At 42.3% G+C, this 24095-nt stretch overlaps 2 protein-coding genes across 2 annotated transcripts in view; one reads left to right on the forward strand and one right to left on the reverse strand.

Moving 5' to 3' along the window:
* LOC137439641 (sodium/glucose cotransporter 1-like) overlaps positions 1–24095 on the reverse strand; it is a 61129-nt gene that overhangs the window by 24086 nt on the left and 12948 nt on the right. The window contains exons 5-9 of the mRNA XM_068135594.2: positions 23153–23257; positions 16417–16522; positions 12336–12416; positions 7342–7556; positions 911–1046 (exon numbers count right to left, since the gene is read on the reverse strand). Coding sequence (XP_067991695.2) covers positions 911–1046; positions 7342–7556; positions 12336–12416; positions 16417–16522; positions 23153–23257 — 643 coding nt within the window. The remainder of the gene's footprint in view (positions 1–910; positions 1047–7341; positions 7557–12335; positions 12417–16416; positions 16523–23152; positions 23258–24095) is intronic.
* The window catches only part of MTRFR (mitochondrial translation release factor in rescue), a 46011-nt gene continuing 31311 nt past the window's right edge, over positions 9396–24095 (forward strand). Inside the window, exon 1 of the mRNA XM_078768356.1 lies at positions 9396–9413. The gene's annotated coding sequence lies outside the window, so the exon portion shown is untranslated. The remainder of the gene's footprint in view (positions 9414–24095) is intronic.

Consider the following 24095-nt stretch of genomic DNA (forward strand, 5'->3'; position numbering starts at 1 on the left):
AACTTGTGAACAACTGAAGGGTTATTAGTCAAACTTGGTGCAGGTGTGTATAATGGAGGTAAAGATGAATTGATTACATTTTGGGGTCAAAGGCCAAAGGTCAGAGGTCATGTTAGGTAAAAATACTGTTACTGCAATAACTTGTGAACCAGTGATGGGATTCTGACCACATTTGGTACAATTATGTGGAATGATGCAAAGATGGACAGATTCGATTTTGGGGTCAAGAGGTCAAAGGTCAAAGTCTGTTAAAGGGATCTAATTCAAACTTGGTACAGATATGTATAATGATGTAAACATTAACTGATTAGATTTCGGTGTCCTGGGATCAAAGGTCAGAGGTCATGTCAGGTAAAAATGTGCTAACTTGTGAACAGCTGAATGGATTTAAATCAAACTTGGTCCAAGTATTATTATGATGTAATAATGTGGGCGGAGGCGTATTGGTCGACGTCGTGACGTCGAAGAGTGTCGTTCTAGTTTCTCAATGAATTGAACCACGAGGTGCATCTGGGTGGTGATAATACACCTCTTCCTTCGATGGGGGATCTAAATCCGGTCGGTTAAAAATCAATGGCATGAACCCAATTACACCCCTCCAGGGGACGATCAATCACAACAAATCCGTTCATGTGGGAAGGATGGCAGAAAAGGATGTGCATGCAGGTCTTCGGAGAAAAATTAATATTTAATGAAAGCACGAGATAGAACGACAACGGGAATCCCAGACGAGGACACAATAATCACAATGTTTAACAATGCAAATAAGAGAAAACCCCTCTCTTCTAAAGGGAACCAAAATGGAACTCTCCCTAAAGGGAACGACACCTGCCGCGGTGGTGTAAATGTGAGGGCGTCCGCAATTCAGGAATGCATATACACCCTGACAAAGTAAGCAACGATTTCTTACCCGTGTACAAAATTCTGCTGACCATTCCTGGCATCACCATGATAAACATGGGCAGCAACTTGAGGTATCCACACAGGATGCATCCAGCCTTCACATGAGACATGTTCTTTGCAGCCAAACATCGCTGAACAATCACCTAATGACAAAGAAACAAAAGCAAGGTTGATTAGATACTTAATAACACACAAATTTGTTCAAACCATCCCAAATGGGCGTACGTTGTCAGGTCATTAGTTCATAGACCTAATAAATCATTAAATTATTTAGGGGTAAATCAAGAATATCTCTCGTTTCGAGTGTGCGGCATACTCAGCCTCATGATATTTACTCCCGCCAGGGAGTAATACATTCGTGTGTGTGTGTGTGTGTGTGTGTGTGTGTGTGTGTGTGTGTGTGTGTATTCATGTGTTTGTGAACAACATATCTGGAAAAGTTCTGAACGGATTTGGATGAAAGTTGGTGGGATGATCGCCCTTGGGATAAGGAAGAATTGATTAGTTTTTGGTGAAGCTCAGGATATTATTCCGGATCCAGGAATTTTTTGAAGGATTTTTTTACCATTGGAAGATAGGGCTCTTTTTTTTTAACATTATCTTCTATATATTCTATATTTAACATTGTGATATGAAGATAGTTTTCATATTTGTTGTAAATGTAGTTTAAACTCGTGGTTATGCGTTAGAGCGGTGTATTTCTTTAGCAGCGTCGTCTTCAATGTTCATTTTTTTCTAATAAAGACATATTCTGTCATTTTAAAACCGCCAAAGTGTGTATTAGTTTTCCCCGTTTCATAAAATGTATCGTTTGATACGTATAATGCTTTAAAACCGTTTTTTTATAACCTCAGAAGAGATATCAACATTTGCCTCAGCGAATGTCAATCGCGGTGTCAGTATTTGATGAACTTATAAAGACTTAGGTGAGTTATAAGTGTGACAAGCATGTGCATGGGATTCTTCCCAGAAGAATGAGCGGTCGCATTAGCTTGTACGACTTAAAATGAGCGAGTTTTGTTTTCACGTTTGGGCCAGTTTTACATGTTGTATCCCAAAGGAATGAAACGAACGTTTTTCCTGGCTTACAATTTTATTTGAAGTCACACATGCTTCAAAATACACTCACTTATATAGAATTGAACGCTGAATCCGAAAATGTAAGTGAAATTGCCTTGTTCTTTTTAACATTATCTTCTATATATTCTAAATATATATCTGTGCAGTGTCTGTCTTGTGTTGTCACTGAACTACTCCCTCAAACTTTTGTGAAATCGTACTATTCCAACTTGACCCACGGCGGGAGTATGCGCTCTACTGAGTGGCGTTCTAGTTGAGATGTGTGGTCCATATGCTCGGGGACGCGGCGTCTTCTAAATTTATCACCTTTAAATTGGCATTGAGTCAGCATCTGGAAGAGAGCCCATATCGCCAAACCAGATATTCCAGATGTAACTGTTGGCCTTGGATGGGAGTTGAGGGATGGCAAGCTGGAGCCACTACGTGAGGAATGTTCGGCTACAACAGCTCATTGGTATCATTAACGAACCACTGCATTCTGAGGATGTGGACTCGGATGATTCGGACGCAGACCTGCCAGGTACCCCATATCAGTTTGGTGGAGACATCACTGACGGTGATCAAGATTGACAATGTTCACCAGTGAATGAACTCTGTGCCCATTCATTATATGGAATACATTACCCAGTATACCTTGCTTGGTGGTACCTTGTTCATTATTTGTTAATGTGCATACATTCTGTCACGCTAGTCTCACCCTTCATCATATTCGTAATCTTTATGACCATATATTACATCACAGAAGCATAAAATATAGAATTGGTACACGAGTTGTTGATGTATTGAATCCCATGAATATATCGCTTGCAGCTTTGTTTTCTTCTATTAACAAGTGCCATTTTTGAACTTGCCATAACTCTGTCAGTTTATATCATAAAATCACAGTTGTGGTATCAGATATTAGGTATATGGACACAGTTTATTCGAATATATGGGAACTGAGTGGCGTGCTGACGAGGAGGGGAGTGTCGTTGAAGCTGAAGGTAAAGGTGTATGCTGCATGTGTGAGAAGTGTTATGATTTATGGGAGCGAGACATGGGTAATGAACGTGGAGCAGCAACGAAGGCTGGAAAGGGTGGAAATGCGAATGGTTCGTTGGATGTGCGGAGTGTCGTTGAGAGAGAGGAAGACAAATGATGAATTGCGAAAGATGATGGGAATAGAGCCTGTGATTGATGCTGTGAAGAGAAACAGTTTGAGATGGTTTGGCCATGTGTTGAGGAAGGATGAAAGTGACTGGTTGAGAAGAGTGATGGAAATGAATGTAGAAGGAAGTAGAGGACGGGGAAGACCGAGAAAGACTTGGCTAAAGATGGTGGAAGAAGAAATGTGTGCAAGGGGGTTAACAAGGGGAGATGCAGAAAATAGGGCAAAATGGAGAAGATTGTCATGGGGACCGCAAGGCTAACCCCCGCTCTAGCAGGGAAAGTGGCCTTAAAATGCCTGTTGTTGTTGTTGTTGTTGTTATTCTAATATATGAAGTGGATGAATGAAGTCTCACATATGCACTTCAAACAAAAGTAAATGTATAAATTTGATCATATTTGTGAAGCGCAAGATACGCACGTGGGGTGCGGGCATATGTTGTTCAATAACTCACATTAAATATTCCTGAAACATGATAATACTGATTTCAGAAGAACCAGCAGAAGCTAAGCTTTTATTTGGTACCTCGTTTGTATGTATTACTGTTATAATGACCGCACAAATTACCAAAGAAGGAAACATAGAAATTGAGTGTGACGCAAATCGACCACGGTCGCGTATTGAGGTTACCTCTAACTATTGATCCAAAATGGCAAGTTCATCCCAACTTATACGTAATGTTAACTTTTGATTTTATGTTCAGGATACTCTAGGGCACCAGAAAAATTTCGTGTCAGAGATTTGTTGGGGGCGGGTGTGTACAAGGGCAGCTATAGTAGCCCATGGCCTAGGTATCTTGTCTGCCGGCATTAGTTGGTGGATGTTAAGGATCCCACTGTGTCCCTCGCAATTAGTCGACAAACTATTCCACGACTCGGCCAGGGTGCCAGCCAAATTTGGAACTTTGCCCGCACCTGGCCAACTTCAAAATTCAGGCCCTGACTGACTTCCTGCCCTGGAAGGCAATGACAAACCACCGAGTGTAACCCTTGCCAATAAAGAGTGTGGCGCATCCCATCTCATCATAATCGGTGCTGTGCTGCGTTTATGTTTTTCATCAATTTTTCTGTCCCAAACCATATTTTGTGTTGATTCGTCAAGTTTGTGTCGCTGTCAAAGTCCGGCCTACTAGTGATAGTTGGGCTGCATTTCTGCCTGTGTTTTTGTTGTTGTTGTTATCCCACATACATCTTTTTCACTCCTGTTATCACAGATATTGTTAACAGCTGTTCACCACCATCTCAGATCATCCCATTCAAAACCATGATCTTTTCTACACCTAGTAACCACCACAAATTTTCACTTCTGTATCCATGTTGTCCACCCCCTTGCGACCTCCGCTACCATTCATCGTCACCCAAATCCCTCGTCTATTTCCTCATTAGGTCCTCAGAGGGCGCCATCATCACAGAATGAAGGCCAGCATGAGATTCCTCAGATCCTTCCGGTCTGCCACACTCGCTAGCTCAGTAAGCTTCTCTACCGTTTGCCTTTAAAGTTGGTCTTTCATTCGCCAAAAGCATTGCTGTATACTGGTGCTTGTTGCAAGAGTACTGACTTCTTATCAGCACCATACAATAGGTACATTGAGACATGCAGAACATCTACGGCTGACACATGGATGGAATCAACAGGATGTTGATTGAGGTCAACGTCCTGTTGATCTAATCCATTGTTCTACCCATCTGCTGACATATCTCAGGGTTGTTGCTTTCGAAAAAGTCTTGGCCTTTCATTGTATGTGGCCTAAAATGTCAGCCCTGGCTGTTACAACTTACAGCTGGGGACGTCAATTGTAACTTTTTCTATATAATCCTCAACATTTGGCAATAACCGTATCTACATCTGCTCTCTATGTTTATCTTTGAACTCAATTTGCAGCTCACTGTTTCTAAGACGATCCCAATTGCCATAAACGTAGTGGATCTTATACCCGAACATCCTGTGTGTGGGTGTGTTTCTCATTCAGGGATGCCGCAACCGAGGACTTACTACCTGCTTTTAAGAAACCAAAGATAGCAAAACTCAAGGAGTAGGACATGATTGGGCAGTGGGTATACTACCTTATTAGGAAGACTTTTCAGAAATAATCCGCAAAATAATATGTGGTGCAATAAATAGAGGAGCCTGTACGCCGTTGCACAATGTCCGCAGGTTTATTACCAAATTAAAAGTCCAAATTCCAATTGGTGGTAAATTGTTCCCATGAGAGAATCGAAAACTAGTCTTACTGGTGAAGGCTGGTGTTGATCTGGTATATTGCACCACCTGCAGGGATTGTGGGAAAGCATATACCTGTGAAACTGGGAGATGATTGAAATCAAGTTTGAAGGAAAATAAAAGGCCAATGTGGTGGGGTGGCTATTTTTTTTTTTTTTGTATACAAGATCGAGGCTCGTGAAGGAGCGAACATTTATCACACAGAAAGACAAACCGACAAACCGACACATAAAACAAAAAGCATCGGGAGCAGTAGACAAGATGGGGAGAGAGGGCGAAGGACACAAACACAACATTTGAGAGCAGGAACCGAGAGACATGGAGACATCGAGAGATCTGTGGGAGGGAGAGGGCTTTGGGGGGGAGGCATGGGAAAGGGGGTGGGAGAGGCATAAAACATATGGACACTGCCAGGACTACTAGGAAAGAAGTTGGAATTACAAACAAGGTGGATCTGGGGTGAATTAGTGGGGGTAGAAAAGATCAAGGTTTTGGATGGGGGAAGATAAGAGATGGTGGTGAACAGCTGTTTTAAAGACCTGGAGGGAGGAGTGGGATTGAAGGGAGTGTGGGAGTTTGTTCCAGAGGCGGGAGAAAAGAGGAATGAAGGAGTGAAGGTGAGCAGAGAGCCGAGATTTCGGCAGTTTAACCATCAGAGGCTTGCTGGCAGATCTTGTGCGACCTGTAGGAATATTTGGGGGACAGAGCACAGAGAGAGCTGGGGGAGCAAGGCCGGAGAGGAGTCGGTAGAAGACAGAAAGACCACCTACCTGCCTGCGGTGAGTGAGTGAAAGGCCCTCGGAGGTAGCTTCATCGCGGGAGATTCCAATGATTCTGAAAGCTTTGGTTTCAACAGCGTGAAGCCGAGCTAGGTGTGAGGCAGGAGCACCAGCCCATAGGGCATATCGTTACGTTACGTGGCGTTACGTTACGCTGGCGTTACGTTACGTGCATATCGTTACGTGCAATCTGGCCATGAATTTGACCTGGGCGGAACCCGCATATTAAGCGGCGAACCCATTGAACATCGGCAATTGGTGTTTCAGGCTTGGTATGAAAAAGGCCAACGAGATGGTTTAACCAGTGAAACATCCCGACATAATACAATCCATTAAGAGACATGTAAAATAGAGGATGGTGTAAAATGGATAGTACTGCAGTCATAGTACACCACTTGGGATACAATCAAACATTTACAACCAGCAGCATATGCAGCACTGCAAGACAAATCAGGCTGAATAGCTTACGTTTTGTATCCCACTGATGAGCCGGACCTGCTTGCGGAACCGAACCAAAATCTAATCGGCTTCTTCTTTTCACCTACCCAACTCATGTACCAAATTTTTTCATAAGTCATCCACAACTTTTTGAAATGTCCTGCTATATATCGTCTTTTGGCCTAGTGAAGAATCAGTTAAAAACTATCGGATCCGGATCTGGATCTTCACCAAATTCTAATCAAATCGTCCTTGTCACACACCCAACCGGTCCACCAAGTCTCGTCCGAATCCGTCTTTAACTTTTTGAGATATCTTGTTCACAGACAAACAAACAGACAAGCAAACAGGGGTGAATGCATAACATCCACCCACCTTCGGTGACAGCTCGGCCGATTCGGACTCCCGATCCCTACGGTATCGCGCCATTACGCACATAATCCGGCAGGGAGACCCCAAAACGGTTGACCGTTGCGGTCACATTGAAACAACTCACTGGATTCAAACCGACCATAACACTATGGATTACTCATCATGTACTATTACACTTCCCATTCTTCCTTCCTGCACTAGAGCTAGTCATTCTTGTATACTTAGCCCGATTGGTTCACCAGTTGGACCACCCTCTTAGAGCATGCCTAGAGAACCAATATTTGCATGGGCAGATTGTACACAATTATTCCTTAAAATCATCCAAATTTCACTATGTCTGGGGCATGCCACCGTCCCTGCATGTGGTGCAGTTTGAACGTGAGAGATTCAAAACCAATTTACCTGATCGGTACACCAGTACCATATGGAGATGACAGTCAAGCCAAAGACCATGCCAGGCCAGGGAAGATCCGCAGTGATGGGATCTCTGAGGAGATGGAAGGAATCATTTCGAGGCATGTAGCATTCCTTACTAATGCTGGAATTTGGGGACACGTTAGGGATGGCAAGCATGTACTTGTCGTGCAATCCTTCGTAACCGCCAACCTCGAAGAAAGCTGCAAAAAAGATCAGAAAGGACTTACATCAAATATGTGTTCGGGTTGCTCACTTGGATGTTGATATGGATGTTTAATTAGTACTTTAAGGTAATGATAAACTATTCCTAATCTGCAGCCACAAAAATAACGAAACAACAAACTTCAGGGATTCTAGCCGCGCCTACTCGTCGCTTCATTGACGGCTTCAATCAGAAGATGACATACCTATCTGGGAACATATTGCATACCTATCTGGGAACATATTGCATACCTATCTGGGAACATATTGCATACCTATCTGGGAACATATTGCATACCCATCTGGGAACATATTGCATACCTATCTGGGAACATATTGCATACCCATCTGGGAACATATTGCATACCTATCTGGGAACATATTGCATACCTATCTGGGAACATATTGCATACCTATCTGGGAATATATTGCATACCCATCTGGGAACATATTGCATACCTATCTGGGAACATATTGCATACCTATCTGGGAACATATTGCATACCCATCTGGGAACATATTGCATACCTATCTGGGAACATATTGCATACCTATCTGGGAACATATTGCATACCTATCTGGGAATATATTGCATACCCATCTGGGAACATATTGCATACCTATCTGGGAACATATTGCATACCCATCTGGGAACATATTGCATACCTATCTGGGAACATATTGCATACCTATCTGGGAACATATTGCATACCTATCTGGGAACATATTGCATACCTATCTGGGAACATTGCATACCCATCTGGGAACATATTGCATACCTATCTGGGAACATATTGCATACCTATCTGGGAACATATTGCATACCCATCTGGGAACATATTGCATACCTATCTGGGAACATATTGCATACCTATCTGGGAACATATTGCATACCTATCTGGGAACATATTGCATACCCATCTGGGAACATATTGCATACCTATCTGGGAACATATTGCATACCTATCTGGGAACATATTGCATACCCATCTGGGAACATATTGCATACCTATCTGGGAACATATTGCATACCTATCTGGGAACATATTGCATACCTATCTGGGAGTCTTAATGGAGATTATTGTCTGACTTCTGATACTGCCTGTGTCTTGGATGTTTTCTTGTTATTTTTTTTTTATTTTTTTATTTATTTTGTTTTATCCTTATCTTTTTCTAACCTTCCCTTAGCCCCTTACCTATAGTGGCTTTATGCCTTGTTCGGGGCGATTTCCATAAAAAAGGTAAAATGAAGTAAAACACGCAAATAAAAAGGATCTTTAATTTGTAACACGTAGTTGCTGTGATTGTTGTTGTTCTTTGTGTGCTTTTTCCATGTACTTTCATATATTTTTCTATTGCTTCGAGAAGTATTACTATATATAATTCTGTATGCTCCATGGCTTTCACACTTCATTCTAAAAGGTTCCTGCTGTCGTACCGTTGGAATCGGCACATTAAAGCTCCAGGTCTGCTTCTTCTTCTTCTTCCATATGGAAAGATGGGCTTTGAAAAGACTAGGGCATGCCCGTACTATATATATATCTAAAATTATATCCCCCCCCTCTATTTACATGAAATGGTTTGGTCCATTCGCAAAGCCAAAGCGAACGGCTTGCGAGTACGGTGACAATCCCCCCCCTCTATTTACATGAAATGGTTTGGTCCATTCGCAAAGCCAAAGCGAACGGCTTGCGAGTACGGTGACAATCCCCCCCCCCTCTATTTACATGAAATGGTTTGGTCCAAAGCGAACGGCTTGCGAGTACGGTAGAACCCCCCCCCTCTATTTACATGAAATGGTTCGGTCCATTCGCAAAGCCAAAGCGAACGGCGAACGGCTAAATCGCCATAGCTCGGTAACTACTTGTCCGATTAATATGAAACCTTGAAAAGGCACATCCTCAGGTCCCCAGCAATATACCTGGCAAGTTTCAAGTATATCGGACCCGTGGTTGTCGAGAAACAGCGGTCACAGACACACAGACACACAGACACACACACACACACACAGACACACACACATACACACAGAGATTACTGGAATTATAGATAGATATAGCTGTGTGATTAAATGGAAACGAATTTTTGTTCCAGGTAAATCGATTATTAGCTTTCCAACCAAATAAATTGATTACTGCATTAGCTTTCCAACAGTTCCATTCTTATTATACTATTAGCAAAGGTACCCGGCGTTGCTGGGTAACACGGAGTCACTTTCTTGATGGGAATATGAAGAGAGGGGGGAGTGAGAGGAGCGGAGAAGAGGAAGGAGGAGAGGGGGAAGGGAGGGGAGGCTGAGAGAGCGGAGGCGGAGGAGAAGGGGAAGGGAGGGGAGGCTGAGAGAGCGGAGGGGGAGGAGAAGGGGAAGGGAGGGGAGGCTGAGAGAGCGGAGGGGGAGGAGAAGAGAAGGGGATGGGAGGGGAGGGGAGGCTGAGAGAGCGGAGGGGGAGGAGAAGGGGTAGGGAGTGTGGAAAGAGAGGAGTGGAGGAAAAGGGGAAAGGGGGAGAGATGGAGAAGGGTGGGGGAGAGACGGAGAAGGGTGAGGGAGAGACGGAGAAGGGTGAGGGAGAGACGGAGAAGGGTGGGAGAGAGACGGAGAAGGGTGGGGGAGAGACGGAGAAGGGTGAGGGAGAGACGGAGAAGGGTGGGGGTGAGACGGAGAAGGGTGGGGGAGAGACGGAGAAGGGTGAGGGAGAGACGGAGAAGGGTGAGGGAGAGACGGAGAAGGGTGGGGGAGAGACGGAGAAGGGTGGGGGAGAGACGGAGAAGGGTGATGGAGAGACGGAGAAGGGTGGGGGAGAGACGGAGAAGGGTGGGGGAGAGACGGAGAAGGGTGGGGGAGAGACAGAGAGGGTGGGGGAGTGACAGAGACAGAGAGGGGTGGGGGAGAGACGGAGAAGGGTGGGGGAGAGACGGAGAAGGGTGAGGGAGAGACGGAGAAGGGTGAGGGAGAGACGGAGAAGGGTGGGGGAGAGACGGAGAAGGGTGGGGGAGAGACGGAGAAGGGTGAGGGAGAGACGGAGAAGGGTGGGGGAGAGACGGAGAAGGGTGGGGGAGAGACGGAGAAGGGTGGGGGAGAGACAGAGAGGGTGGGGGAGTGACAGAGACAGAGAGGGGTGGGGGAGATAACAACCAACGACACAAACATTATATGCTTATTTGTTTCATTTGTGTTGAACATATAATATTCACTTTGAATAAGATGTTCCTCGATCATAAACTCTTAAGGCAGACAGATGGATGGACATGCACCAACTGTTTAACCCCACTTTTTTCTTTGTATGCACAGATCACGCTACTGTTCATTCTGAACAAAATACCATCGTTAACTGAACATGCTACCATAATGACCCACTACTATTATGGCCCATATACCTGTATCATACATGCACTTTTTAATGTCACATCGTGTTTTGGCATGGGATATGTACGTCATAAATTCAATTCTTCCCTCACATCGGGTCATAGATCAGATATATGAAGTTTCAGATTTTTCACACAAATATTTCAATTCAAACAATTATAGCTGGAATCCCACTTCACTGATGACGACATCATTATCACCCTATATATCCCATTGGGAGTTTATGACATATGCCAAGTTTCCATTTTTTTCGTTGAGCAGTTTTGGAGAAAATGATGTCCAAATTTTTTCCTTTAATTGAATATGACTGCCATACCATGACAGAGTTACCAATTAAATTGTCTCCATCGGGAGGCCCTCCTATGTTTAAAGCGCAAATATATGTGTGTCTGTCTGACACACACACACACACAGACAGACAGACACACACACAGATAGGGATCTCGGAATGCAATGGTCTCGCAATGCAAAGGTCTCGCATCCCCTTCGAGGCAAGACCGATTATACACTGAAGTTATATGGAAGCATCTCTAAGGAGACCCATGTCCCACTCTTATGGGACATGCATGTCCAATGCTGGAGAATACCTTACAAAGTAATGCGAGTAACATTTTTGCAATACACCTGAGGCTTCGTTGTATTTTAAACAAAATATCAGGTAAAATTTGAAGCACCTTAATTTCAATAAATATTCTTACAAATGTTTCACAAATAATGCTCGATATACACTACACAGTAAATACCCTATGCACGCGGAGTGAAAAGTGGGGTTAACCAATCGGTTCATGTCCATCCGTCTGTCTGTCTTATCAGTTTTTTTATCGTCAGTTTATAGTCGAAAAACAGCTTATTTAAATCGAATGTTATATTTTGAACATTAATCAGAACAGCAATAGGAAGACAAATCTTTTGTTTTAACGTACTTCGGTTTTGAATTCGTCCCGATCACACATGCGCAGAGAGGAGTGAGATTATTGTATTACTCTGTCTGCCTTCCGGTCAAACGAAATAGAAAATCATTCCAAACAGGAAACTTACTGTTTATAAGGACGTTATGAAGGACACATAACGCCTGGACTTTTATTAAACGATCTTTTAAATCATTGTTTTGCGAAAAATGTAAGTACATACTTGAGCACTGCGTAGGGTATCGTGTTCTTTGAACTCTCTAGTTATCCTTTGCTCCACAACATTTGCTATCTCACTTGTCAACTCGTGATTTTCAGGACACGCTTTAAAGCATGAAACATGGGATTATGGGTAATTGATTAATCAACATTCTTGTTTTGTCCAGCTGTGGCCCAAATACACTCTTGTATCTTGAAATAATGTACTTGGTATTTTCATGAGTGATGCAAGTTCATCAAAGTGATTTGTACCAGAATTGTAAATACTGTGATCAAAACATATTTACCATAGCCCATTAAAATTAGGCTCCCAAAGAGCATAATGATAGTCTGCATGGTGTCTGTGTAGATGACTGCAGTGAGTCCACCTGTGAAAACAAATATGACAATCTTCTGTAAGTTTGATTGAAGCAGAATAAAGCTTTCACTTCAATTGACACATTCTCACCAGAAGTGCCATGCCCATGGCAGAAACATGTGGATGCATTGAAAACTATCAGTCATGGTGGAATAATAGTTGGATCATTCACTCCGAGTCTGGGAGGTCGGCGGTTCAAACCTCGTCTGAGTCATACCAAAGACTTCTTTTTTTTTCTTTTTTTTTGTATACAAGATCGAGGCTCGTGAAAGAGCTAACATTAATCACACAAAAAGTCAAATCGACACATAAAACACAAAAAATAAGGGGAGCGGTAGACAAGATGGGGAGAGAGGGGGAAGGACACAAAAACAACATTTGAGAGCAGGGACATCGGTAGAAATGTGGGAGGGGGAGGGCTTGGGGGGAGGTGGGAGAGGTATAAAACATATGAACACTGCAAGGACTTCCAGGAAAGAGATTGGAATAAAATAAAAAGTGATGATGTTGATGTGATGTTGATGTGATGTGGTGAGTGATGATGACTTAAAAATGATGTTGCTCCCTTGCTTGACGCTCAGCATTTACAAAAAAGGATCACTGACACGGACAAACAACCATAGCTTGGCAATCCTAATGCAGGCTTTGGTGGGCCTAATGGCCTCCTCCTGTGTTGACGTTCCTTGTTCGGGAACTCATGTTATTATAACTCTCCAAAAAGATGCCATGAGGATAATAAACGACTTTGTCATCAGTTGGACTCTTGGAACAACACTAGTTGCAAAGCTACGGTGAGAAAGTGATATTAGCCATTATAAATAAATAAAGCTGTTGTAAATAAATACATTTGTTTATCTTTGTAAATGTACTGCCTTTGTCCTATACCAGTCTACCTTGAATAAAGAATATTCATGGTTATAATTGCAAGGGCTCATCACTCAGCTAATCCTTTTGATTGTCCTATTAAATATCCAGGAGGAATTATGTATTATCCCTAACAGTCAAAAATACATTGCTATTATTCAATCAAAAGGGTGAACACATTTGAGAGAAAGATAAAATTTATGTGAGCAGTCTGACTATGCTCTGGAGTTCATTACAACATTTTTGCGAAAAGATTGACTCAAACATAATCCATAAACTAATTAAATCGATCCCAAATGGAGTTGACGCAGTACTCAAAGCAAAAGGGTGTCACACTGATTATTGATTACTAGCAGAGTACCTGCCCTACAGGCAACCATGTTCTAAGCATACAACACGTTCTTCTGACACATACCCTTATTTGGGTGGTGTATAGGCAACTGCCAGCTCCCTCAATCGCTCCCAAAAATAATAAAAATAACCCGGGTTAAGTGCATGAAGGAAAAACATGCTGACTGGATATAATTCAAAACACATCACTGCACTGGAAAATGTCGGGACAGGAATACTGTACTGTAACTGGTGGGACTTGCAATACCTTCTCACACCTTGAGGTGGCGCTACACGATACACATTTACACTGAGAATTTGTGACCCTCTCCCTCTTTTCCCCCAAGACCACCAGCAAAGATAAAACACCCCGATATATTAATTGGGGTCATGCTGATCCTATGTAGCAAGTCTGGATGTAATTGGACCAGAACTGTAGGAGTAACACGACAAAGAAACAAACAAATATACACAAATACACAAACAAACACCAGTCCGTAAATTATTTTAAGGATACGTAAAGACAGATATAATTTTTCATATCATAACACGTGTTGTTATATCCTTAAGAGTTCCCATAGAAATCCCTTAAAAGTGCTTTTGGTTTCATATTCCAACGATTTATTTTATTAACACGTCTCAATTAATAAATTTCCTCCTGTACTCATACTTTTACACCCTACTGTATGCATATCTGCTCTCTACCGATTGGTTGGACAGCTGACCTGATGCCACCCCCAATTGTTCCCTCAAAAAAATTATTTGTCTGCCATTTTGGTGCTATGGTAAGCCTCCTCAGAAGTGTCATATTCACAATTGCCATGCCCTCCCTATAAGTTTTCTGTTCAGAATAAAAAACCCAAGTGACTGTTGAAATGATCATCAAATATCGAAGGTTGGAGCCAATAGACATCATGGGCCTTGCGAAGGTGACAGTATGTATAGGTCTCGGAGACTTCAGGCCTTAGGGCTTCAGGCCTCTGGTGTCAACCTGTGGGCCAGTGCAATTGGAATTATCTGAGTTATGTAACCACGATGTATTAAATATTCACATGAGCAATAGGGATGTTTTTACTTCATGTACATAACCCGGGTTATTTTTATTTTCGGGAGAGATCGAGACTGTAGTCTGTTGCCTATACACTACTCAAATAAAGGGATGTGTCAGAAGAACAAGTTGCACACTTGAAACAAGATCCGCCATAGGGCAGGTACCAAACTCTGCTATTAATATGAACTAGCCGAAACCCGTGGAACATCCACGGAAGGGAGGATGTGGTGTATGGATAGAGTGTACCATTATGGATGGCATAGGGGATTTGCTTGTCCGAGTAAGAGTTAGGAAGAAAGATGAGAATGAAGAGTGCGTATATGAACAACGATCGCCAACACCGGCACAAATGCATGCTCTGGATTGTCCACTTAGTGGACGGCTTGTTTTCGCCTTCGCCTGTCCAATCAGCGGATGGCTTGCTTCGCCTTCGCCCAGCAGACGCCAATACGATGGCGTCGTAAGATGGCGTCGTATCGGCAGTTAATCGGATGCTTTTGGGCCCCAACGTCGGCTAATTCAGATTTTTCGAGTATGGCTGTACGTAATAAACAAAGGGTGCGGTTCGTAGATCGTAAATCCATTAGTGCCGTGGGCATCGGGTCACTGGGTGCGGCGTAAAAGGGATAACAAAGTCGAGTCCTTACGCTATTATTATATAGATGCCACTTGCACCCTTCAAGCTGTTCTCTGTTGGCTACCTCCAATCTGCTTGAAAGTCAGCAATCATCAGCTACCGTCCACAAGAAGGGTGCAAAGAGAGATCATATTTTATGTTCAGTGGGGGGGGGGGGGGGGGAGGGGGTGTCGGGTTTCAGAGATGGAATAAAGGTTCAGCACCATTCCAATAATGGTAACGATTTAGAAGAATTTTTCTGCATTAAGATCGATGTTTAGAGTGAAGCGATCCTTTGTGGCACTGCTGGGGGAACGGTGCTGTGTGTCATGGCAATGGTGCAGAGACTTTTTGTGACTCGGCTGCTGCATCAGGGTTGACAATTGGCTCTGCAATGACTTCTTGTGCTTGCATGCAATTGGTGGGGGAGCGCACCAGTATGCCAATCCTCCATTGGCTTTTTGTGTGCATGGCCAAGTGCCACCCCAAGTGGCAGATGCCCATGGTGGATGTGATTGGCTGCTGCTGTTGGCATGAAGCACTGTTGTTGAGCACCACACTCGGTGGGCTGTTACAGTCCTGAGGGGCCAAGGGAGCTTCTAATTACAGTGATAACTACAACTGCACTCGGTAGAGCGCAAACCTCTGCCAGGCTGAACAGTTTAGGTTTTGTATCCCATTGATAGGCCGGTCTGGATTCAAATCTGAACCAAAATCTAATCGCTTGTTCTTGTCGCCTACCCTGCTTATCCACCTAGTTTTGTCATAACTCGTCCATAACCCTTTGAGATATCCTGCTATATATCCTTTTTGCCCTATCTCTCAATGGCGAAGAATCACTTTAAAATTCTCATATCCGGATCCGGGTTTGAATCGTCATCAAAGTTGAATCCAGCGTTTATTGTCATACACCCAAACTTTCCACCAAGTTTCGTCCGAATCCCTCTACAACATTTTGAGATATCCTGTTCACAGACAGAGAGACAAACAGACATGCAGACGAACAGACAGGGGTAAAAACATAACCTCCGCCCACCTTGGTGGCAGAGGTAACTAATAATAGATTTGAACCCCACAGAAGCAGTCCACATGCTTCCTTTCATTGTCTCAACACCATCAGCACAATGTTGGAGTAAATTTACATTGTACCTGTAACAGTGTACAGAGCGGTGACGATCAAAAGGCAAATGACTGCAACGTAAAGATTTAGTCCCATGGATTGCTGGATAAAGATAGCTCCAGCAAACATGTCAGCCTGCGGCAGGTGCAAAAGAAACATTCAATACATAATTCACTGAATTGGACATGATCAGACCACCATGTTAAATATTTTTTGTGAGATAAACAAGAAGGTGCATTAGTAAGTCCTTGGCTTAATGCAGTAATACTAATATGAAAATAAAATAAGGGTTCTTGAAAAGGCTAAATAGTTATTATATTTACTAGCAATGGTACCCGCCCTACGGGTGGGGCTGCAATTGGGAAGCCCAAATGAAAAGGCAAAATATCAGAAATTGAGGACTTTATTTTATTTTAAACGATTTATATAAACATCCGTTAAATCATATCACACACAAATCATCAAAATCTAAACAGTACATGGCGCTAATTTTGAAAAAAGATTGAATTCTGCAAAACGGAAGCGACCGCTACACCTGTTCCTCAGTCGCTTAGCACACGCTGCCGTGTTACTGCGGAGCCGCACGTTTATATAGGAAGAGTTCGTCAGGAGTCGATCTACTCTCTCCTCGTACATATAATAAACAGTATTTGTGGAATTTCAACAAAAGCCCCATCACTGTTCATATCGGTAAATATTATTCCATCGTGTTTGGAAAAACTGGAAAATTGGAAAAATTGGAAAAACAATATAGCCTATTTTATTCCAGCGGGGTCCCAGGATTACCCACCCAAAATATCGTTGCGATCGGTTCAGCCATTTTTGCGGTACCTGCGAACGGACAGGCGGACATTTGGTGAATTATAGTAAGATATATATGCATTGGCACCAGTGGCGTAGTTAGGGTTTGTGGCACTTGGGTTCAGAAGTCAATAATAGCGCCACACAGGTACTGGCATAGTCAGGTATTTCTATTGGGGGAGGCGGGGCATATTCAAGAGCTCTAAGCTTCACCGGCGGGCTCAGCAGCAGAGCTAAGCTCCCGTACTCTTTCCGTAGAATACCGTGGGATCTTTACCGTACGCCAATGAATGCCGGCAGATGGGACGCCCAGGTTAACGTCAAGCGGTACACACATTGGTGAATCACCCCGCCTGTGAAAGAAACACCAGGATGGCAGTTTATAGCTAGGTCGAGATTCAAACCCAGGCTAGACGTGCGTACCTCGGGGGTATCCTTCGTCCTTCCAAGGCTTCTCACCACATTTACCTTTTTGTCCAGACCCTTGGAGCACCAGCAGCTTCGCTATTTTCCCTCACACACCTGTTCACGTCACTCGCCAAACGTTATATAATACGTCATGGAGTATCTCGTTTGTACATGCGTGCTGGGCTTAAGGAAACTCCACCAGTGAAAGAGAAAAATTGAATAAAGAGCAGCGATTACAATTATCCTCAGATGGCTGCACACATTATAAAGAGGGTGAAATTATAGGAAAGTGGAGATTGCAAGTGAAAACGTCAAAAGAAAAGAGAGGAAGACAAGGAAGTTAAATAATTAACTTGACACTTGATCCTGGCCGTCGCTATTTGGGCTAGTATGGCACACAAAATGTCTGGATCTGATGTCGTCCAGCAATTATAACCCCTCAAGAGATCTACGTAGCCGGCAGCCCCATAATTACCAACACCGTAACATGGATTTATTTACTGTGCGGAGGTGTTTAGTAATTATGAAAAATGTTAAACTGGATAGAAAAAGTTTGTAAACATCGACAACACATGACACGTTGACATGTACCACGGAATTAAAAATGGAAAACGGGGTTCTGAAAGTTATGTCTTGCACTCTCACAAGTCCGTTGTATTGTAATTTATATACAACCAAATGGAGCATGCAAACACTTTTTGGTGGGTGTCATTTGGCGCCTCATTGACATTCGCACTCAGGGAGGTCCCCAGTACACCCCGCCATCACTACGCCTATGATTGGTACCCCTGCACTATCTCTAAATTTGAGAAGGGGCAAGATCCGCCAATTTATTAGGGTTGACCCATGTGTACTTAAAAGCCACAAAATTCAAGAACACAATAATGGTAAAAACATCATTGATGAAGCATTCAAATAAATAACTTTTAAAATATTGTAGGTGGTTACTCAGGAGCGCAGTAGTGTACATGAGAAACCCGGTAAATTGATAGTTTTTGATTTGAATATCAGCAAAATGGACGTGCTGGTTAATGTACGTGTGAGGTCAACTGTGTATGTATGTATAAGTAATGTAAGGTAGCCTATGTAAGGTCATAATATGGAATGACTGATAAGGATTAGAAATCCTTACTACAATTCACAGACCGGTCTTTGTTTGTGTGTTTGTTTGTTTGTCGTGCTAATCCTCCTACAGTTCTGGACCCCATTATATCCAGACTTTCTACATATGATTTTCATGACCCCATTTAGTGTATAGGGGTGGTTTTTATCTTTGCCGGTGGTCTTGCGGGGGAGGGTGTGGGACACAAGTTCCCTATGTAAATGTGTATTGTGTAGCGCCACCTCCAGGTGGGAGAGGGTATTAAAGGTCCAACCCTTTACAGTACCAATGCCCATAGGGCGGGTACTCTGATAGTTTGTAATAATACTGGCCTCCAAAGCCAGTCGCCGACTGGGCATCTTCCGTCGTGCGAAGTCCTTCGTTGGCACACCTGAGCTCCTCACCACATACAAGGCTTTCATCCGCAGCTCAATGGAATATTGCTCTCCCCTCTGGGCTGGTGCTCCTGCCTCACACCTAGCTCGTCTTCACGCTGTTGAAACCAAAGCATTCAGAATCATTGGAATCTCCCGCGATGAAGCTAACTCCAAGGGCCTCTCACTCACTCACCGCAGGCAGGTTGGTGGTCTTTCCGTCTTCTACCGACTCCTCTCTGGCCTTGCCCCCCCCCCAGCTCTCTCTGGGCTCTGTCCCGCAAATATTCCTACAGGTCGCACAAGATCTGCCTGCAACCCTCTTATGGTTAAACTGCCAAAATCAAGAGTCTCTGCTCACCTTCACTCCTTCATTCCTCTTTTCTCCCACCTCTGGAACAAACTCCCTCACTCTCTTCAATCCCACTCCACCCTCCAGGTCTTTAAAACAGCTGTTCACCACCAACTCTTATCTTCCCCCATCCAAAACCTTGATCTTTTCTACCCCCGCTAATTTCACCCCAATTCCACTTTTTTGAAATACCAACTTCTGTCCTGGAAGTCCTTGGTGTCCTTGTGTTTTATACTTCTCCCACCCCCCCCCCCCTTCCCACGCCTCCTCCCCCCAAGCCCTCTCCCTCCCACACATCTCCCTGCCCTTAAATGTTGTGTGCTTTCAAGTGTTTGTGTGCTTCCCCTTCTCTTGTCTTCCGCTCCCTCTTTTTATATATTTTGTTTGTCTGGTTGATTTGTTTGTGAAGTAAATGTCAGCTCTTTCACGAGCCTCGATTCAGTATACAAAAAAAAAAAAAAAAAAAAAAACATGACAGCATCGAACAAGAAAAGTAAACATCTCTCGGTAAAGTGATAAGTAGAAAGTTTGAATATTGATGCCGCATTGATGGGTTGAATGACTATATGGACACATCTGAGATCCTCAATCTACTGATATGGACTGATGCTTGAGGTTGTGGACCAAATGTTTGGAGAGGTTCTGGGCAGAAGGGGTGTAAACCTGAATTAAGATCGGGGCACAGCAGATGGTCCACGCAGGCGGAAAATCAGTTACTTGCTTGCAAATGACTAAAACCACTTACTTTGGGCATACAACTAATGAGTTTTGGTATTTTTTCATATTTTGTCAAGGCTCGTATAAGAGCTAATAAAATTGATTGAATCACTTGAAAAAAATTGTTATGGATTGCTAAAAGCTAAAAAAAAAAGAAAAAAAGATTGAATTGCTATTTCAATTAAGTATAGGGTATTGTAGAATTTGTATCATTTATAACATCCTTTAATTGTTAATTCAATACATTAAGAATAGCCATTACTGTTAAATAAGTGATCATAATTGTTATAAGGAACAGATTAAAAAAAAAAAGAAGTTATTATTTTGTTGTGCAACCAAATTAATAAATTTCACAAAATAACTCGAATACTAGATTATGGGGGTGTGACTGCGAATGATTATAATCGGAGTCACTGTTCATTGTTGTTACAAAGCTCTGAAGCATATAGAAGTCAAATAAACACAAGGAGACACTTCTCAAATTATAGTATGACCTGGCCGAATCCAGGCTTTAGGGAAGAACATGATCCATACATACAGACTGCACATGAAGGGAAATGTTTTTTTTTGAAAATGATTGTCCAGTGATTGATCATGTGAGCTGATATGCAAACTTGTTGAGAAAAGTATCAAATTTTTATGGCCATTCATTGCATTTTGTTTTTTTTCACTGTCACAGCATGGAAGAAAATAATTTATACACGAGATAAACAAAACAAGACCGAGAGTCTAACAGCGGCGTAGCTTGTAAAAGCGGCTTGTAAAATATTATAAACCACAAACACACATGATTAGCTTTTTAAACAGTCGCTAATGCTGTTCATAACATTAAACAAAGACATTTGGAGGAATGCCGACATCCGTGAGGTAAGTTTTACTTACAGAACTGAGGGAAGATCTACTGTAATCTATATACCCCACAAGGATTGGGTTAATAACAAGCTATCAAAAAACCGAGGCGATTTCCTTACTTCCACAGTTGTGGAAGTAAGATTTTACTTTTTGAAGATTTTTGAACAGGATTTTTGAGCAAATGGAAGTAAGATTGTATAGAAGCATATAGAAGTCAAATAAACACAAGGAGACACTGAAGAAGCATATAGAAGCCTATAGAAGTCTGAACGAAGATCAGTGGAAGTAAGTGGAAGTAAGATGAACACTGCTTATCATGGAATCATGAACCATACACCGCTTCAATCCATCAACTTTGTATTCACGACATTGGGATTTTTTTTTTTTTTTTTTTTGGTATACAATGATTCTCATGTACAATAAATGTACAATATACAATACAATGTACAATACAATATACAATACAATATACAATGTACAATGAGATCGAGGCTCGTGAAAGAGCTAACATTAATCACACAAAAAGTCAACCCGACACACAAAATAAGGGGAGCAGTAGACAAGATGGGGAGAGAGGGGGAAGGACACAAACAACATTTGAGAGCAGGGACATCGAGAGAAATGTGGGAGGGGGAGGGCTTGGGGGGAGGTGGGAGAGGTATAAAACATATGAACACTGCAAGGACTTCCAGGAAAGAAGTTGGAATTTCAAAAAAGTGTATCTGGGGTGAATTAGCGGGGGTAGAAAAGATCAAGGTTTTGGATAGGGAAAGATAAGAGATGGTGGTGAACAGCTGTTTTAAAGACCTGGAGGGAGGAGTGGGATTGAAGGGAGTGGGGGAGTTTGTTCCAGAGGCGTGAGAAAAGGGGAATGAAAGAGTGAAGGTGAGCAGAGAGCCTAGATTTTGGCAGTTTAGCCTGAGTTATGTGTTATGGTCATATTATGGATTAAAGTGTTATGGTCATATTTACTATATTATTATTACTATTACGAAAACGATACTACTGAAACGATACACTACTGTATTAAGAAACCTGGGCTTAATTTGTCCGAAGCGGTCTGAAGGTGAGGCATAAAGCCTAAGGCCTATACGTACCATTTTGATGGAAGATCCGTAACGCCGATGCTTTCGATATTTGATGGTCATTTTGACAATTGGTTTGTTTGAGTTTCACACTAAATGAAAAATGTAAAGGTAGAGCATGGCGATTGTGATATATGACAGGTTCGACGATATGTTCGGCATGAACAGCATATAAATCAAAATGGTGGTGTGTGGAGAGTCAGCCGTTGTACGCCATAATGACATCAGACGTAATCACATCACCCTGTCATGTGACCTGATCCTCAGCTCTGATTGGTATACGTTTGAGGGTACATACATACAGACGGACAAACACTGTTCTAGACAGCTTTGCCCTGTGGGCTATGTCAGGAAAAAAATTATTTGACCAAATTCAAACATTTTGGAATTTCATCGGTGTATTGACGTAACTAAAAGGCCGTCGTAAAAAGTAACTATTTATCCCAATAATTAGTAGTGTAAAATCTAATATTGACAACGCTTTAATCAACTTTGCTAAACACTTTCATTTTGAAGGAAACTTTGATGGATTTGTCAAGAACTACCCAGGACGAAAATCCCATAGAAAACCAATAGAACAAATCCCATAGGAAATTGGACCAGTAGGATCTCATGGTTTCAATCAGGAAAGTGAAATACTGGACCAGTAGAAAATACCAATAAAAAACAGTAGGTCAATGGGACTAGTAGGAGAGCAATAAAATACCAATATATAAATGAACAGGATTGAAAATAACCAATTGATGTATGTGGGGAAAATTACATACCCAGACTAGGATTTGAACCCAGATCCTTTTGTGAACCATACCAGTTCTTCCAGTTCTCTGCCACCTGAAATATGGGTTTTCAGACCAGTTAACTCTAATTGCTTCCATTGGTTTCAACCAAATCTGGTTCGGTTTCTACTGAAAACTCGATTGGTTCCTGAAGAAACCAATAGAAACCACGATTTCCAATAGAAACCCATATAAATGTCCTACTGGTTTATATTGGTTTATATGGGATTTTCGGCCTGGGCACTACAGTGTTGTTGAATGGGCTTTATATTTGCCCTTACATTTTATTGGAACTTACCGAAATCTTGGTCAACACATAAAGAATCAGAGAGAGGACAGAGAGGTATACTCTGATGCGCGTCCCTCCGAAGCGCTTCTTTAGGTACTCTGGCATGGTTACCACCTGAACAAGAAACGAGGAATTATTAATTCATATCAATGAACCAAACGATCAACAACAAAATCGTAATTGTAAGGCATAATTGTATAAACCATGTTTTGAGCAGCTTCTAATGAGAGCCACCATGTTGTTTAGGATGAATTGCCGCAATATTTGCATTTAAGGTTTTTACTTCGTTTCAACGTTCCATGTGCAAGTTCCGACCCATCTCGTGGAAAATTAAGCACACGATAGGACTTCAATCCTCCATAAGCTAATTGGTACAGGTTCTGAAATACAGCAGCAAATCCCTATAACTACTGTGACATCACTAACTTCAATCAAAGATGGTGCCCTCACTGCATAACAAAGTATCTTAACTGAAGATATACCTGTCTCATCAAAGCAAGTAAGATCAGAAAATAATGCACATTGGGTAATTATTGTTTGCTGCCGATACAGTATTGTATACAATAAAATATTATATAATACATTTTGGCCTTCTTTTGAATTTTGGCCTCCATTCTGATTTGAAGGTGTCAATGGTGAAACACAAAATCCCATTTTTCTTGCCCTCCCCCATGTGCTTGAGTCTATATAGAGATTGATTTGCTACAAAGGTGCTTCCAAACAGCCCCTATAGAGATGCAGAGATAATTTTCGGATTAGAGATTTAATGGGATTATACAGGGGCCAAAGTTCAAAATGAAAGGAAAAAACTGAGATTTTTCTGTCCCACAATGCGGCGTTGCCACTGATGCCGAATGCTGCCTCGTCAGAAAATGTCAACTCATGAAGAAACCCAGAGGACTGCAACGTAAACCGGACTGCAACAGACTGCAACGAAACCCAGAGGACTACA

Source organism: Myxine glutinosa, chromosome 14 (assembly GCF_964187855.1).
Source record: "Myxine glutinosa chromosome 14, kmMyxGlut1.1, whole genome shotgun sequence".
NCBI lineage: Eukaryota > Metazoa > Chordata > Myxini > Myxiniformes > Myxinidae > Myxine > Myxine glutinosa.